The sequence below is a fragment of the Rissa tridactyla genome, chromosome Z (genome assembly GCF_028500815.1).
Source record: "Rissa tridactyla isolate bRisTri1 chromosome Z, bRisTri1.patW.cur.20221130, whole genome shotgun sequence".
In the NCBI taxonomy this organism is placed as follows: Eukaryota; Metazoa; Chordata; class Aves; order Charadriiformes; family Laridae; genus Rissa; species Rissa tridactyla.
Window position 1 is genome coordinate 32473326 of NC_071497.1, and position 19000 is coordinate 32492325.

At 45.5% G+C, this 19000-nt stretch overlaps 1 protein-coding gene and 1 long non-coding RNA gene across 5 annotated transcripts in view; one reads left to right on the forward strand and one right to left on the reverse strand.

Moving 5' to 3' along the window:
- Positions 1-7986, reverse strand: part of FSD1L (fibronectin type III and SPRY domain containing 1 like) — a 30953-nt gene extending 22967 nt beyond the window's left edge. For all 4 annotated transcript variants that reach the window (XM_054185291.1, XM_054185287.1, XM_054185288.1 and 1 more), the window contains exons 1-3: positions 7898-7986; positions 3347-3442; positions 2278-2409 (exon numbers count right to left, since the gene is read on the reverse strand). In XM_054185291.1, the coding sequence (XP_054041266.1) occupies positions 2278-2409; positions 3347-3442; positions 7898-7912 (243 nt within the window). In that variant the 5' untranslated portion in view covers positions 7913-7986. The remainder of the gene's footprint in view (positions 1-2277; positions 2410-3346; positions 3443-7897) is intronic.
- LOC128902374 (uncharacterized) lies at positions 7225-12016 on the forward strand. The gene is made up of 3 exons (XR_008463759.1): positions 7225-7285; positions 7372-7493; positions 11596-12016. It is a non-coding gene; the product is annotated as an uncharacterized LOC128902374 (long non-coding RNA).
- The last annotated feature ends 6984 nt before the right edge of the window (positions 12017-19000 follow it).

Consider the following 19000-nt stretch of genomic DNA (forward strand, 5'->3'; position numbering starts at 1 on the left):
ACCATGCCATTAACACAAGTTGTCATTCATCTAATACAGCTGCTCTCCTCTTTGGAGGATATCCAATGCTGACAAATTCAGATATACCATGATAGTGCCAAAATGTCCCAGGAAAACACCTCAAAAGAGAGAAGTTAATGCCAGAGGCATTTTCAAACAGCTCTGCAGAAGTGACACAGTAACTGGATGCTTCCATTAGCATCTTACGGAGATGCATCTGCATTTGGGAGTTAAAAATAAATACTTTAGTGTCATTAAAATACACTGCCCCAAAATGAAGCAATGTATTTTCAAAGCAAAGGTTTAAGGAGAATTTCTAATTTTCAGCCTTAACTTCCAAGGAAATTATTTGGGAGGGATCAGCCTAAATACTAAATCCTCACCCTCTTCCACCATTATGTAGCCCCAGTATTTTAAGTTACAGCTCATTCTCAACAAGAGCATTTAGTCAACTCAGAAGACTAAATATAGCACAAGCACTTTAAGAGGACATAAATTAAGCAAGTCCATTCCTTTCAACTGGATGTTTAGACCTCACTGAAGTTCCTTGGTTTCCTCATACAAAGTTTCAGTTCCAGCCAAAGATAATGGCTTGCATTAATACATTCAATGCAACAGTTTTCATCTGTTAGTTTGGTTTGGTAGATTGACTGTTGGGAAACGCCTTCTTGGACTGCCTGTTACAGAGGAAGCTTGGTCTGTCATCAAGTAAAGAGAATGTTCTTTGGGCCTGTAGTTAGAGAGGAGCCTCAGCTGAAAGACAAGTAGGGCACTTAGCAACTATGTCAGTGATCTGTAACATTCCACTTGTCTTCATCCCCTTCAGACTAAGTAGCAGATCAGCTGTTCGACACAGATATCGAGCAGCAATTCTTGGTACAGCTGTAACACACTGACAAGCTTTCTGAAGAACTTCGTTCAACCACACCTGAGCTTGATCAAATTAGCTTATCTATCAGAAAATTAACAGACAGTACCAGAATTAACAGAAAATGTCAACAGTCAAACTGCCAGATGAGTAACTATCAAAACAGTTTTCAGTTCCAGAATCATTTTTTGCAAGATCAACTTTAGTTGATCAACTCCACTAGAAGGTAGAATAATTGATACATGCCACAGCTGAATTTCTCCTGTGAGCTGTTCATTGAGAAGCACTTATTTTTTAAGCATTTAAGTCCTAAGTGTCCATGGATGTAGGTAGACCTCTGTCTGTTGAGAAACTTCAGAAGAACTTAAAACAGACATATGGAGAGAAATAAGTCCACTCTTCCATCTCCAATTTTAAGTGCTTAACTCAAATTGTGCACTCAGAAGTTCTGGAGTGTTTTACACCCAGAGTAAAAAACAGACCTTGTAAGAAAGCCTGTGGAAGTTGTTTCAGGAATTTAAACTGACTAGACACAAGAAGATGAAGTTTTTCAGAAACAAACACCTTCCTTATTGCTTTTCATAAGCAAAAAGAGCTAGGCAGAAGAGTGCTGCAACTAAGATCATTTAAAGAAAAAAGACAGAGAAACAGCTTCTGCTTAAAAGATTTAACTGTGCTTTGACCCCATGCAACCAGACTTTCTGAAAACTAGAGCCGACCTGCTACACACTACTGGAAAAACATAGACTTATACATGTTTCAGAAAGCTATGTTTTTGTTTCTGTTCTCTGAGACTCACTGGAAACATTCTCCTGCATGAAATTATACAACTACAAGCTGGTGAAGTTCATATAGCAGGTTTAGTAGCAGGCACCAGTGTAACCTGTTCCCAGACAATTCCCATATGTATTCCAGTGTGCATATACAATTTGCTTGATGTTAACAAATGGAAGATGGCTAGGTCTGTCAATAGGAGATCAGCCTCCGTGCTTCGGATACCTGACGTGATTCTCAACTAAGTTCAAGTCTGAACAAATCACTGAGGCATGTCTACAGGTTCAGATGCTTATATTCCAAAGAAACCAATTTCAGTCCACAAGCTGTTCATTAGTTTGAAGGAAGCAAACATATCTAAGTCCTGCTCCGACGCAGCAAATCCCCACCTGTAAGCTCTACAAGTACTACTACATCCTTTCTACATAACAACGTTGAGAACATAAATATGCTAGACACCATTAACTACCCTAGAAGAAGGTTCCAGAGAAGTACTTATAACAAAGAAAACATCTACCTTACACTTACTGCATTTCTTGCAACACTACCAAAATCACTCAGTTGAGATTTAAAATAGCAGTTTAAAAATGCTTTGACCCAGCTGTAAAAATTTACAGATTTAGTTATATAGTTACCTGCAGAGCTTGAACTTTACGGGCCTCTTCTTGCTGAATAGTGCTGGCCATACTCCCCTTCATCTCATCCAGTATAGAATACAGACCATCAAATTCTTCATCCAACTCACTGATTGCATTAGAAGAGTTTACCTAAGAAGAGAATTAAAACTGCTGCAATTTGTACTGGAAACAATGCAGACTAGTCTTTTAGACTGAAAGTCACATTGTTTGCCCAAAAGAGCTTTGCTATGACCACTGAATACCTTGTCACTGCTCCTCATCTTATCAAAAGTGATGGACACCTCTTAAGCAGACTTTACATTAAAACACCGAAGACTGAAATCCATGAAAATTCCGTAATACTCAAACTTGCACAGAACCAACATAATTGTTAACTTTGTTCCATGCCAAAAGGCCTTGAGTTCTCTCTCACAATTATATATTTATTGTCAGATGTTTGTAAGGAGGTAGTTATCCAGCTCCATATAAAACAGCTTAATTTGATACTAAAAACTGCACTCAAGAAGACAGCTTAAAGATCTGCCGGATAATTTTTATTTCTGCAGGTAAATTTGCTGAGCTTTAACATGAAAAAAAGAGCTTAGCGTTCATTGATAGGCTAAAGAAACCTAAACCTCATCCTAGTGTAGATGCTCTAAAAATTAGGTCCAACTATTAACTTAAGCCCAACAAATAGCAACTACTAAAAAAGAGAAAGAGCAAATAATTTTATCTCCAGTATCAGAATGGTCTCATTTTTAACTCTGCCAAGCAGACTAGAAGTCTAGAAAAGACACACTACTTCCAGTTAACAGGAGTTTGAGATCTTGCATCACAATTCAGATTCTCTTCCACACAAACCCCACAATAATTTTTTTTTTTTCATGAAAAGCAAAACCACCATACCTTTCAACTAGAGACAGACTTAAAAAATAAAATGTTTTTCTACCTGGTTCCAACATGAAGATATATTTAAAATTTGACTCTTTCATCCCATCCCTTACACGCTACCCAAACAGTTTGAAATTGACAAAACTGAAAAGTTGCTCCCCTCTCAGCTACAATCTATGAGACTTAATATATATACCTGAACATTTTTTATTGTATGGTTCAGCATGTCAATGAAGTTGTGAATTTCACCATTTTTGTTCGCTAGATTAGAGACAATCCTTTGCAGAGCCTCCTAGAATTACAAAAACAAGTGAGTTAAGTTGTAAAAGAATCTTGTAATTTTTTTTAACCATGACCATTTCAACATACATGGAAATTCATCATATACATTTCAGTTCTGGTGAATTCAATTTCTATTCTGATGAGATCAGGAAATAAATTTTCTTAGAAAAGAGAAAGATTATCAAAGGTCTAAGAAGCATTCCACCAAACTAAAGATCTCCAGCTGTTAGTCTAAGAGAAATCAAGAATCTGTTTTATGATACACCACTCTTTCACATGTTTTGCTACCCATGTTTGTGCAACTCCCAAGTCCTCTAAACCAGACTACCTACTGGCACCACACTCCGCCATATACAGCTTCTCCAGATGAGAAAGCTAGTGCAAAAACAACCGAACAGTGAACCAATAAAGGAAAAAAAAAAAAGCTGGTAAAAGTTAACCCAGAAGAAAAATAGCATTTTCTATTGTCAAAAGAAGCTAGTGTTAAATAATTAAACTGACAGTTTATCATATACACAGAAAAAAAACCTGTAACAGTGATTTGTAAACTTATTCTACAAGTGGTAAAATATTTTGGCAAATAAACTATATATTCGAATTAAAAGTTACCTCAAAGAATAAAGCTTACCAATAGCTGAAAAAGAGAATCAAGGTTATTTCTCTGGTGTACTACTCCAGCTATTAAAAAGGATTAGATTCAGCTTACAAAACACATACTAAGAGGGCAAAACTGTTAAGCACAACAAAATGATTTTTAAATTAAATAAGACTACCAAGTTTAGTTTTGTTGAGTAGTCAAATGCATATTCTAAGAATTTGACAAAAACACATCAACAGTTAGTACTTAAAATTGAGTCGCATAATTAAAGCACAGAGCACATCAGCATATTTAAGTAAAAATAAAGGACAAGGTGAGGAGGTAACTAAGAATTTTCTGTTATGTAATTCAGGCTGGTTAATAATAAGTTTTAGAAACAAATCTGAATCTAAAATGCTAGATTTGGCTTTTTTTAAAAAGTAGAACATTCTTAATCAGTTGGACTCAAGAGTTTCACGTTGTTCAGCTTAATATTATTGACAACAGTGAGGAAATCAAGGCATGGAGAGCTAATAAGCACAACTTAAGAACAGCCTGACCACCAAAAAGACATTGCAATTTCTTAATTTACTACTTATATCACATTTGTTTGCCAAAAAGCAATAAAAATATTTTGTCTTTTCAGAACATCCACAGTGAACTTCAACACTATGTCCTGCTTAAGGAATCTCTCCACTAGACCTAAGCCACAGAATGGTTTGGGTTGGAAGGGACCTTAAAGATCAGCTAGTTCCAACGCCCTGCCATGGCCAGGGACACCTCCCACTAGACCAGGCTGCTCAAAGCCTCATCCAGGCTGGTCATGAACACTGCCAGGGATGGGGCATCCACAACCTCCCTGGGCAACCTCTTCCAGTGTCTCACTACTCTCACAGGAAAGAGCTTCTTCCTAACAGCCAATCTAAACCCACCCTCTTTCAGTTTGAAACCATCACCCCTTGTCCTATCATTACACTCCCTGATAAAGAGTCCCTCCCCATTTCTCCTGTAGGCCCCCTTTAGGTACTGGAAGGCTGCTATAAGGTCTCTCTGGCGCCTCCTCTTCTCCAGGCTGAACAACCCCAACTCTCTCAACCTGTCCTCATAGCATAGGTGCTCCAGCCCTCTGATCATCTTCGTGGCCCTCCTCTGGACCCACTACAACAGGTCCATGTCCTTCTTATGTTGGGGGCCCCAGAGTGGATGCAATACCTGTTTCTTCTGACCCATTCCTGAACAGTTTTCAATGAATCTACAATGATGTTGCAGTATTGGTAGTCCAACCCATTGCCTGTTTGCACAGCGTCATGCTCATAAAGTTAAACCACTAGCAGAGGAAAATGAAATTTTACTGCTTTTACCACAGGCATTGTTATGCTGTTATATGAAGATAAAAAGGACCAGCTAGTAGTGACTGAAATTAGGACTCTGAAGAAAAGAAACAAGACCAGATCAGTTTCTTTCAGAAGCAGAGTACAGCAACTCTTGATCACTTCATTACAGAATATTTTCATTGTCTGGTTAAAACTGAACATGCTTAAAGACACATTAGAACGTCAAATGAAACGCCACTGTCCAACCAGCTGCTTCGGCATTCACTACTGACCAGAGGCAATTGTTTTTGCATGTCAGAAACATTAAGCCTTAGATCCTATAAACACAACTGTCAATTTGGATGAACAAGAAAACTCCCAATCCTCTTTCAGATAGGATATTAGGGCTTACTCGGTTGCACCACACGGAAAAAAAAAAATTAGTCTTCTTGCACATAGTACTGAACAATGTTTTTGGTTTTCATAGCTACACACTGATTAAAGGAAGAGATCTACATCTGAGGAATGCTTAGAAAGCCTTTACGCAGCCAAATACATGGCTGCAACTGGAAGATAACTGTCAAAGAAGGTTTTCCACTACATCTAAAGTTAAAGTCAACTGAACAAACAAGGATCAATATGGCTTTTTTTAAGTAAGCTACCAGTTTCTCCAAACAGAAACTCCACCACGTTTGGTCAAACTCGAATAAGTACAGACACCTTGTACAAGTGCAGTTGCAAGAGGCCTAAAAATACTGACCATCAGTAGACAGAATTTTTCTTAAACACCAATGCATAAACCACCAGAACAGAAAGTCAGCTTTTAGGAATCCCTAACATATAATATTTTCCATTGTAATTTTCTAATCCCTACTATGTAATAAATAGATTTTCTTCCAAACATGTCAAGACACAAGTAAAATTCAAAACAATGCACTGTTGTCATTTTTACCTTTTAATGGGAATTTCTGAATAGTCATTACAATTACGTGTAACAGAAAGGGCATCAGAAAAATTACCAACATAAGCAGCAGTTGAGGCTTATATTCTAAGTTACTTTATAAAAGAATTACAATGGCACCAAGCTCAGCAAATCTTCTTGGTATTTCTACACTGAAGGAAATTTAAATCTATTGCCCACAGACAAATGTTGCATTTCATAGAATGGTATTACAAACAATTTTCTTTTAGTTTTCTCTCTCAGAACAGAGTTTCTGAAGAAACATTGGGCCTAGGACAAAATCCTGTGTCATACTAACCTTCATGTGCAGATCAAATTTCAAACAAGAGGACATACTTACTTAGCCTCCATTAATTTAATCTTCTGCACTTTGAAGTCCACATGTTGAAGTTGCCAGTTTGAAGGTGTACTTAAGACAATACAGGTGACAACAGCAAATTAACAGACAAAGTATTGTAAAATATGGTATCAACTGCAATTTTACCACTTTATTCAGAACCTCTGAGCAGCACCAAAATTCAAAAATGATCAGTGACACCACTCAGGAACATCCACCTAGAGCACCCACAACAGCTGCAGCCCTTATTTACTCCTTCTCCAAGAGACTAATCTCACATAAAGCAGGCAAAGGCACACAGACTCAAATTCACGTAGTATCTACCAGGGGCACACTTTCTTGGCATTTCACATCTTACCTTCCAAAACACAGATGAGTACAAAATGGCAGTGCACAAGGACTTAATTAAAATAGCAAACATCTGTGATCTCTAAGTTTCAAGCCATCAGCAGTGCTAGTTATCCAGACCCTACTCATAAACTACCTTCCAAGGTAAGGAAAGCACAGCCTTCACAGAGACTAACAGAAGTCCTTTTGGAATGCCAGACTGAAAGCCAAAAGGCTGAGTCAGAACTTTCTGCAGAGAGTATCATTTTCAGAAAGCCCGGCCCTTGGCCAGGCACATCTCTGCTCCTCAGCCATGTGCCCCGGGGGGCAAACAGCAAGTAAGGGAAGGAGGGAATTATAGAGCAACAGCCATAGGAAAAATAACCCACGAAATCCTTTTATTAATTAGTTCCCTTCAACACAGGATTACATCAACGAGAAACAGAAGGGCCTATGTACGCACCATAATTACTTATGACAGGAATACACAACGTAGAAGAGCTCCACACCAGAACCGTACTTCATTAAGATGCACCAACCGCGGCGGTAAGTGCGGCCCCCGAGGCAGGCAGGAGGGGAGAAGCCCCCCTCGCTGGGCGCCCCTCCGCTCCCGAGCCTCTCCGCAGAAGCAGCCCCCCACCACCCTCCACAGCCGCCCGGGGGGAGCAGGGCCTCCCTCAGCGGGCGGATAACGTCTAACCGCCTGAGCCGCCGCCCATCTCCTCAGGCAGTCCGGCCGAGCTGGGGTAAAGCCGGGCTACCCGGGGGTAACGCCCCAGCGGCATTCGCCGGCCGCAGTCGCCGGCCACAGCCCCGGCGCCCGAGCCCAGCGGCACAGCGAGTTGAGGGAGGGCAGCCCACCCCCTCCATCCACCCCCGCCCAGCCCAGGCCGGCGCGGCCGCCCGCCAGCGCCCCGCGGGGAGGCCGGCTGCCGCCGCCGAGCACTCACTCTGTGCGGATCCATGATGAGGAGGGAGCGGCGCCAGCACCGCCGGCAGCGCCCGGCCCCGCGTAAACACGGCCACGGACCCCGCCGCCCCCCGGGCAGACCACCCCCCCGCCCCGCCCCGCCCCGCCCCGGCCCGGCCCGGCCCGGCCCGGAGCGGCGCGGCGCACGCGCGCCGGGCTGCGTCTGCGCGCATGCGCGCTGCTCTCCGCCCCATACCCTCCCTCCCCTTCATTTCCCCCTCGCGCACGCCGGCGGCACGTGCGCCTCGCCTCGCCGCCCCTCCCGGGAGAGGCCTGTGGGCATGCGCTAGTCGGAGCCGGCAGCCGAAGGCGGGGACAGGCTGCGAGCGGGCTGCGCTGGTTGCAGCGCGTTCGAGCCCCGGCACCGGGAGATGGAGCGCCCACGCCGCGGGTGTCAGGCAGCAGGAGAGAGCCGGGTCTCCCCACGCCGAGGCCTGGGGGAGGCAGGCGGGCAGGCACCCCAAAACTCTGGGTGGCGCCCGTGGGAAGTCTCCAGGCCGGCGCAGCCCCCCCGTGCTTGCCTCCCACTGTGGGTCGCGGGGCAGCGGTCCCGCCACAGGCAACAGAGCCCCCACCCCAGCCGCCATCTGTGATGGCAGCAGCGCCACAGCGGCAATAGTGTACCTTCAGTTGTGCTGTGTCGTGTTATCATGCTGTATCGGCTGTACGTATACTAGGTTAGATGTCCCGTCAGGCAGCTTTGCTTTACCTCAGAGCTCACTAATCCCATTTAAAAAAAAAAGGATCGTTTCACTGCAGTATTGGAAAGAAATAGTAATTTCACCTTACAGAAATACAGCCATAAAACAGCCGTGGGGCTGAAGCGTAGCCTTACGGTTTTATAGCTGCTTTGAGTGCTGCGCTGATACTAAAAAGCAATGCTTTCCACATTGGGTGCACAGCAGCAGGAGCCCACTGCTAGCGTGGAAGTTTATCACAGTTGGGACATTTTGCCACCTACCAGTGAAGGTATCTCTTTAAATGCATTTATGCCCCTGCGAGCCCTGTCTCACCATGGTTTTAACTTCTCCGTGGGCAGTGCCATACGAACGCAGGGCAGGAGGAACCGCAGAAGCACAAGGTGGTGTTGACCTGCCAAGAGGCGTAGCTCCAAGTCTTCCCTGCTCCGTCCAGAGGTCTCCTGCGGCTCCGTTACCAGGCACGGGCTGAGCCTTGGCTGAGGTTTGAACATTTGTTGTAGTTATTAGAGGTACCTGATATCTTATGTGTTCCGATTACCGCCCACAGCCTGTGCTAGTAGTTTCCACTTGAAACCTTTGAAAGAACAGGAAGAAAAATCATGTCTGGTTGCACCACAGCTCAGTCTGATAAGAGGCAAGGAGTCTTACACCCGCAGGAACAACACTACTGGGACCAGCACGTACCCCTTGGCTACCCACAGCAGAGGGTCTGGCCCTGCCTTGCACAGCTGCTGATTTTGCTGGTCCTGAATAGAAAACTCCAACTACCTTTCGCTTGAGGAGAGCACATAAATCTCTTGGAATGGTTTCGGACCATTTGGAGCTCAGGGCATGGCTGCTGCTACAGAAGTTGGCAGCCTGCAGCTGCTGGGGGACGTGGCTGGTGGTGGCAAATGGGAAAGCATTAGGACCGAATGATAACTGGGACTGCTCCATTGCAACCCACCTGGACATCCTCCCTTCATATGCATCCTTTCTGTTTCATCCCAGACGGGCAACAAGGGGTTTCAAAGTTGGGGAGTGGTTTCATCCTCTTAGTGATGACATCCATTCAGAACAGGACTTACCTATAGTATCTTCCTGAGGGTTAAAAACATGCTAAATCTTTTCAAGAAGACAGCTATTGCTCTTAAAATGAACTTAGTGCCTGCATAACTAAACACAACTTCTCAGGGAGACTGCAGACTTACCCTGTACGTAACTCCGTGAATCAAGGATCAAAAGGCATCGATGCTGTTTCCCCCAAACAGTTTAGCAACAAAATAGTAAAACTCAAAAGGATTTTTGATGTTTTGGCCTGGGAGAGAATTTGTCAGCTAGGTCAGAAGTAGTGCCTGTGGTCAGACACCCGGGGTGCCAGTAACGGGGCACACATGCCTCAGGAAGGGGCACATTTGACTCTGAAACCTTTTGCAGTGTGTTGGGGTGGGTGGTTAAATTCATGTCTGAAGTTGCTGGCCCACTTCTTAATTCCAGTTCTGGATTATGTGGAAAGATTCAACCACACATCTTCCTGTATGATTTCTCATTTCAAAACTGCAAATGCAAGGGAAGAGTCACCATCCAGAAATAATTCCACGGTTTTATGGGTTTCTTCAGCACTCTTGTGAACATAAATTGAGCAACAAAATATCTACTAAGAAGATTTTCTCTAGAGTTGTTCATGTTCATTTTTCATCCATGATGGGAGATTTTTAAAAAAGGAAGGACTGGTGAGAAGAAATATTCCAGATTATTAGAATAGGCCCTAAAGGAACCTGTAATGACATATTACTGCTTTATACACTGGGAAATAAGAGAACAAGGCAGGATCATGTGCAGATCCTTGGCAGCCTTTGAACCTGGGTCCTGGACAAAACCCCTGTTAGGTGGGGTGCCTGACAAGCAGATGGTCACTAAGCTAACATATGACCAGAAACACTGCTGGCAGGATACTAGAGAGGATAGAGAGTATCTTCTAAGTTAAGGCTCTTAGCTTATTTTAGGCCAAAAAGAGATGCCACAGGAAGAAGACTGAAAGGAAACAATGGCAAGAATTTGGAGGAGGAAGAAATACTTCAGCTCCCTAAAACAAGAATGGACCAGCTTGGGCAGTCAATACAGAATTGATACAATAAAAATACAACTAGAGGCTGGATTTAATCTGTCTCTACACAGGATGGTAAATTAGACACATCTATTTATCAAATTTGTCTTTAAAACAGAGATTAGAAATTTAAGGAAGGACTTTTCCCCAGAGGAAATGTCTTCTGGCACCAAACATGCTGTTTCCTTACAGTATAACACCTGAAGCATAATAGCCTTAGCTGGCCACCTCCTAGGAGCTCTTGCTATCTTGAAACTCATGAGAATTACAATATTAATATTCTTTTCTTCCAGCTCCAAGTATAAGATTATGCCCTTTTTGTATTTTCTTCAAACAATAGTCGGATGGCAGTACTTATATTTATTTACAGTGCCAGATACATCTATGTATCATGTGAGGAGGAGGCAGCAGGTTGCATTTCTGTATCGTAGAAGGCTTGGAAGTGGTTAAAACTGATACTAAAACTCTGTCTGAGAAACCAAGCTAGCAAAATAACAAGGTAGGAAGACAGCTGTTGATGGCCTTTAAAACACAGTATATTTGCTTTGTGCTGGCTTTGAGGAGGGCTGGACCCTGTGATGACTGCTACAGACATGAGAGTTGCTTATGTGCATTTCAGTGTGGCTCTGGCATCAACTAACCCCTCTCCTTGCGCCGCTCAAAGTCACCATGACCTGTTGTTTTGAAAAGGCCTTCTTTTCGTGTCTTAAAACAAGGCAGCTCACTCCCACCATTGACCTGGAGCCCTTTTGTTCTTTTGAGCGTAGGTGCAAGGGCATGTACCAAAGCAAGGGGCGAGTGCCAGAAAAATGCCCCAACAGGCTCCTCATTGATGCAGACTTTTCTTGCTGCATCAGTTTTTTCCTTTTTTTTTCTTTTTTTTTTGAGCAGGAGGTCAGAAACCACCAGCACCATCAGAGAGGAAGATTGGTGGAGCAGCAGAGAAGCCTGGATGCCTCGGTGTATGGGACCGAGTCTGCCCCAATAATCTAAGAGCACTAAAGGCTTCCCTGGCTTTCCTCCCAGCAAGCTCCCTGAAAACAGCAGGGCTGGGGAGGAGGGTTTTCATGGGTCGTGCCCAGAGCTTCCTGGGAGTCACTGTGGATGGGCTGAGATCGCGGCAATGCTGCTCCTTCAGTGCTTGATTATTACATCGATACCTTGATGAATACCAAAGCTTCGGAAGTCAGTCTGGTGATGGCTGATTATGTTAAATGTAATTACCGCAGTGTTTCCGTCTTGACTCAAGAAAATAAGATTTGTGCAATTTCCTTCTGAATGTCTTTTTTTTTTTTTTTTGAAACAAATTAAATATTAGCTGCAGTTAAAGAACAGAGAAATTTTGATTAAAATGCCCCCTGCTAGTCCCAAACTGGTAGAGGTGCGCCTGTCTCAGAGTGTTCTGCTTCATATCAAGAATGGAGGACAGCGGGCAGAGGGAAACAGGCTTTCTTTGAATCAGTTAGTCACTGCACTGAAGGAAACACAGTGAGGTTTTATTTAAGCGCATGCAGAGAAGGCTGTGGCTATCAAATCTCCTTTATTGTTTCAACAGGCTCTGCAACCACAGAATTAAAATGTGCACACAAACGTTGCTTTGAGAGAAGAAGTGTGCGTTATATATGTAGAGTGTAGTAGGGCTTTAATTTTTGATGAATTGTCTTAGTAGTTGTGGGAAAGTAGCAGAAAATCGGCGAGGACGATTGTAAACACGCTCAAGTGACTTGCTCCTGCCTTGTCAGAAAACACATATATCACACTAATTGTTCTTTAGTCTTGTGTGCTCCACAAGTAGAATACATGTGCTTAGATAACATAGGCCTGCTATGGAGTCAGAGGCACCTTATCGAACATGCTTGAGATGCCTGCCCTGCTGTCAGAGATCAAAACACAGTGGAAAACTATGCCTCCTGTCATCCCTAATATACAGGTGAGAACAGCCAGTTCGAACTCTCTGTCTTGCTAACATGGACCCTCCCGTTATCAAGGACTCTCTCGCTGTGCCTGTGTCCCCCACTTGCATGCCTCTGCCCGGGGGGTGCTTCAGAGATCCCCCAGTCCGCGAGGTATTGAGATTTAAATTTGTTCTTTGCCTTTCATCTGTGGTTTTGTGGTTGTTCCCATGTCCTGCCTTTGTCAGCTCACACAGCAGTCTTCCAATTAGAAAGGGAAGAGAGTAAAATGTGTTCTGAGACTTGAACAGTTGATTTTCCTCCCCTGGAATGCACATTAAAATCTACTGCATTGCTGGTTTTATACATACTAAGGCATTCTTTAAAAAAAAAATAAAACAAAACAACAACCTAGAATTGAAAACAAACAAACAAAAGAGAAGTGAGACTTGCATTGCTCTTCACTAATGATACTTTCATACCAGCGTAAATAAGGTGTCAAATGAGGTTTTGAAGCTTTTTAAATAATGTTTTCCTCATTTAAAGCACTGTAAGTCAGTAGTGAATCTGCCTTTAAAGGCATTGAATTGCGAGGAGGGAGGAGAGGAGTTTGGTGTGTGATTGGTGTAAAAACCATCATCACCACTTGGTACACAATAAATCAGGATAGGCAGGATGAAATCTTTTTCACCAGAGCTCCAACTTGACATCATCACTGTTACAGAAAAGCTTGGAGCCTGAATCCATTAAGGACACATCCTGCACCAGGTAGCAGAGTGCCTCCCTCTCCCTTGCTCCGTGCAGCCTGGAGTTCAAGCCTTGGATATTTCTGAGGAGGAGGGAAAATAAGAAAAAAAGAAGAAATGTGGCATGGAGCATCTCCTTGATCAGGCACAGCACTTGAATATGGAGGTTTTGCTGTTTGCCTGTGTAGAAACCTGACTTCTCTGAGCACAGTTTGCTGCGAAGGCAATGGATGTACAACAGGCTTCCCAGCAGCTGGTCCTGTAGGTCAGGGAGGGGAGTATTGCCGGCCTGCCATTGAACCACAGCCTCTTCCAGAAGACCTAAACATCCTGCCCCATGCAGATTAATTTTGTAGGTTTGGTGAAAGGGTCTGTACACACTCCAGGTGCTCCACATGTTATCTGCACGTGCCCCCAAACCTGCTTTAAAAAATTCCTGAAGACACAAGAGAAAATCATACCTACGCTAATGACTTAGACACCTTGTGTTCTTCTCCAGAGTTCCTTTTACTGTTAAGTTCCACATTTATTTTCTCTCACACTTCTTATTCCCATATCCATAGTTTCATACTCTCAATATTGCTACTGTGTGTGACCCTCCCACATATACCACATACCACTGTGCACCCGTATTTTAAGGTATCTTCTCCGTCCATCACTGTCAGAGCATATTTCCCTTGGGGCAGGGTCCTAAGCCCCTTGGCTCCCAGCCCATGCCGTGGTGCCAGAAGTATCACAGAGACGCTTGCAGCTGTGCCTTGGGTCACATTCTTGTTCAGATTGGTAGGGACATAGTAAAAACTGTATGTGGTTGCAGAGGAAACTGAAGAGAGATGAGTTGTGCACATTTTGGGTACACTTAAGCCTACAGAAAATACCCCTCCAGTGCCACAGATTGTGACAGAGCTCACGATAACTGGGACTGAAAGAAAATAGCTATCCTCCGTCCCAGGAAACTGGGCTTACATTAAAATACATGAGCTGTGGGAGTAATAAAAAGGAGCATCCAAGCTGAGTAAAACCAGACCATTGCCCAGTGCTGGTACCAGCTTGTTGGTAGCACATCAGTGCCTTAGCACAGCACCAAGCTTGTGCCATCTCTGGGAGCCAGCGCTGCTGTGAGTTTTGTTCTCCTGCTACCGACTCACTCTGTTGGGTGAGGTAAGTTTCAAAAGCACCCAGCTCATTTGAGTTTGGCCTTCAATTTCACTTAACTACTGTGGATTTCTGTCTTCCATCCCTGTCCCCCCTCCCCCAGAGAGAGAGAACTCTTCAGGATACAGGATGTATCTATATAGGGAGGACATACCCACATACACTACTCAAATAAAGCAGAGCCAAGGGAGTTCATGAGAGCTGCTGGAAAGAAACGAAAGACCCATTACGTGAAAACGAAGTATATTGCTCAGGAGTCACCCATCCATGAAGACGAGGGCTGAGTTCTTCAAATCACATCATTTTGTCAGTTCCTGAAGTTGCTCCTCTCATGCCGAAACGCCTGTTGGAATAAGCGTTGACCCATGTTGAAAAGCGGTGAATAAGTACATTTTCTTAGCCACCGCCTACGAAGGCTTGGTCCAGAGCCGCACAGTCCAGAAGTCACTTCACGTTTTAAAACCAGATTTTGAGAAGCCCTGCAGCCAGCCAGACAGGCAGAGGAGATAAACTGGGGAAGAGCAGAGGCAGCAGCAGGAGAAACAGCAGAGAAAGGCAGCTTTTCCACATGGCATGAAAGCAAGCACACCTGGGAAAAAGGGCCTGCTGCTGCCTGTGTTGCCAGTAGAGAGTGAGGGAGAGGAGGTAAGAGGAGATGAGGAAATAAGAGCTCTGACCTCCAGGGAGGGATGTGCTGGCATACTCCAGTGGAGAGACAAGTTGAAGTTTGGAAGAGAGAGAGCATAATTAATAAGGTTTTCAAGGCTGGCTGCACTTTGCTGGGCTGTACGGTCGGCTGCACTCATCTGGTCATTAAAAGTTCAGGAATACTTCTTTTCCAACATGCCGCCTGGACTTCCCCTCTTCTAATAAGATGTTCCCAAAGCAAATTGTGGGCAAAGGCTTTTGCCCCCGTGGCAGACTGCCACTAGTGCTGGGGCACCGCTGCCCTCAGGCAGCCAGTGAGTGCCAGTGGATGGTGGGGCGCACCATGGAGGAGGCAAGGCTCCCTAAAGCTGCTTCATAGCGAGGATTAGCCACTGTCCTCTTAATGGGCTCAAGACCTCCTAATCCTGTTTTTTGTGCTGCAGACTGGTTTGCCCTCCTCACCTAGGGCAGGCACAGGCCCTGTGTGCACTGTTGTCCACCGCAAGGAGCTTGCGGAGGACTAAAGGTGTGGCTATATGAAGCCCTTGCCCTCTGGTAGGAAAGTCGCCTGGGCTAGGTGACAGGCGGGTGGCTGCAAACGCCCAGCTGATGGCACTGTGTCTTCATCAGTCTGTCTGGCCGGAGGAGAGCAGGGGGTTACCTGCCCGTGATCTGTGTCTAGCAGGAATGCTGTAGCTCCTCTAGCAGGAACGCTGTAGCTCCAAACGTGGTGCATGGCCTGTCGTGTTTACCCTCTAGTTTGCTGAACAGGGTGGTGGGTCTGAAGGCTTTGCACAGGAGGAAGCTCTTGCACACACAGAGGCGGTAGCCTGGGCACAATGGAGCTGGAGGCTGTGGCGCGGAGGGCAATCCTGGCTCTCCTCTTGGGAGCTGCAGACCGTCTGAAAGCCAGAGCCAGACAGCCCCACACCTTCCTCCCAAGGACAGCCACCTCCAGCTCCACCCCAACATCACCAGCACCCTCCTGCAAAGGAAGAGATGCACCCAGTCCTCAGTTCACAACCTGTGGCCAAGCAGATGCATTTCCCCTCCCCGTGGTGCCTACCCGCTCTCTGGGGCAGGGTGAGCCATGATGCAACCAGTCAGAGACATCCCATGCCCTTCATGGCCTGCCGGCTCCCTCCACAGAGTGGCATGGCCACCCAGGTCAGCAAAGCTCCACAGTGAAGCTCCACAACATGCTCCTGTAGAAGGGTGCAGCTGTTGCCAGAGACCTGCAATGGAAAGCAGGCTGTTGTGGTCCTCGAGAAAATGTCTGTGCGTTGTGCATGCCTTTCTTCACAGAAACAGCTGCCTGCTGGTAATGCAATTTGGATGTGTCTGGCTTGAAGGCCCTGCCGTTTGCTGGCCAGCTGGCCAAATGGGTAGCTTGCTGGTCACTGACAGGCATTTATAGTTTATAATGTTTTTTTACTGGATCCTCCTGGGGCCATGTCCTCTTCTGAAGTGTCTGCAGTTTTGCTCAGGCAAATAGAGTTTACCGACGTTGTTGGGGACACGTGAAGAACTTCGTAAAAGATTTGAAGATCAAAGACAAGGCAGAGAGATGGGGGATTTGAATTTGCAAGCACTTTTGCTGGCAAGCGGCATTATCCCAGGGCTTGCACTGCATCTCCACAGGCACTCCCAGAGCTGGGTATCAGCAGCACCCATCGCTGCACTCCCTGTTCCCTCCTGTGTCCCAGGCTCCCTCAGTCTCCACAGCCCTCACCCACCAGGGGATGCCAGGGGTCTGTGCAGAAGAGGACACCATGAGCCTGCTGCAGGGACACACCTGACATTAGAAGAGCTTGCATGTGTGTTGGTCTGTGTGCCTGGGACCATGGGGGTCTGCCAGCCACCAGCTGCGATCTCTTGGAGGAGAGGTGGGTTACAACATGTGGCACCATGCTCTGCTAATGTCACTAGCTGGAGGAAGTTTTAATTTAAAAATTAAAAATTTTAAAAATGCCAGGTTCTGAAAACACTAGTCACTTAAGGGTGCTCTCGGGTGTCAGTTGAACAGTGCAGTGAAATCCTGCAGAAATCAATATGAGTCTCTCCGCGTTACCTGAACTGGAGCCGGTGTGGAGTGCCTGACTTACTCCTGGCTTCTCAAAGGGAGCACTTGAAATAAATTACAGTATTTAGCTTATAACTGGACCTAAGGCAAAACACACTTTAAAACAAAGCTTTAGGGTTGTTTAGATCTGAGTCCAGGCTCTATTTCTGAATAAAACGTAAACAGATTACCGCTTGCATTTATGGTTGTGTTGCCATGTGCCGAGTGCTGTGCTAATGAGGGACCCTGCACCTAGCACTTTCCCTTAAATGCTACTTGAAGAATGAAGTTGAAAACCACCACGCGTAAGGCCTTTGGGTCCTTGTTCAAACCATTTCAGGGCGAGATGTTTAAAAGCACTTGAACGTGCATTTCTGTTCTCCACTCTGCTTGTACTGCAATTAAGAGGAGGCAGAGTCAAGTGCAGTTGAAATTCTACCACTAATATTTTGTATTGGAGTGGGTCCCCTGGTTTACCAAGCGCTACACAATGACCGACCTGCACAGAGACAGGAATTGTAGCGCGGACGTCCAAGGATGTAGCGACACATCCCTGTTCTGTGTTGCCAGCATTTAGCTACAAAGCAAGGAGATTAAAGCTTAAAATAGTAGCAGAACTGCATGGTCATCAACTGATCTCGTAAAAGGCAGGGCAGAGATTTGAAGCTGTTGTCCGTCTGCCTACCTTCACTGAAGTTACCGGGGCAAGCCAGAGTTGCAGAATGGCGACAGCTTCCATTTTCTTTCCCTGAGGGATGCTGAAACTCTGAGACAGACAAATTTGATACCTAGCTTGCCAAACGACAGAGATAGCAAGGGAAAGACGAGAAACGTTGCAGGAGCAAGAGTGGGGGTGAGCAGCCATGGCAGTGGGACACCTCAGATGTGAGCTGGAAGAGCTGAGAGGTGTCGTGGAGGGAAGGTCTGTGTGGAGGAGAGGTGGGGATGACACATGGTGTTCAAGGCTGGGGCCAAGGGCTCGATCTGGGAAAAGCACAGAGGACAGCAGAGAACAAGAGGGAGGCACGATGCCCGGGTGAGAGTGTGGGGGAAGCAAAGCAGCGTAAGGCAGATGGGGAGAAGGAAAGTGGCTGAGCATACGGACAGCAGGAGCACAGACTGAGTTTTACCTGTGGCATGAAGATCTCCTGTCTGTCCAAAGAAAAGAAAAAAATAGGGCTGCAGCAATTGAGGTGAGGTAAAAGAGGTGATTCAGGGGGTGTGAACCTCAAGGACAAGAAGACAATTATAAAAGGGTTGAAAGTTACATTTCTGCACCTCTGTGGAGGCAGTGTTGCATTTGTTTGTGCACCCCCTTAGCAGAGCAGCAATGAATGATGGATCTGACCCCTTAAGTTCCCATATCTTGCAGGGAAGTGTGGCTGCACAGCAAAAGAAGATTGGCAGCAACAAAAAAAAACAAAACCCACAGTACGGTTGGGCATGATGAGCCATAACTCTCCTTAAGAACAAGAAACTGGCGAGCGTGAAACGGGTGTTCTGACGCTGTCCTACATTTACCGTAACTGCAGCACAAAGGGGGCGGATCACCTTCACCCCGAAGGGTAATTTCCTGCTGCCTCCTGGAGAGCAATAACCTCTGGCGCATCGCCTTGGGTGGCACTCTGATAAGCTAGCTGGAGGAGGCAAGGACGGGAGCCAGGGGTGGAGGTCAGGTACCGGGACAACGCCAGTGCCTTGTGCACCATCTCCTGACTCTGGGCTGGGCCAGTGGAGAGGCCAGCTTCTTATCTGTCCACGCGCCTCGCGCCGCTCATAGGCCGGCCACCGCC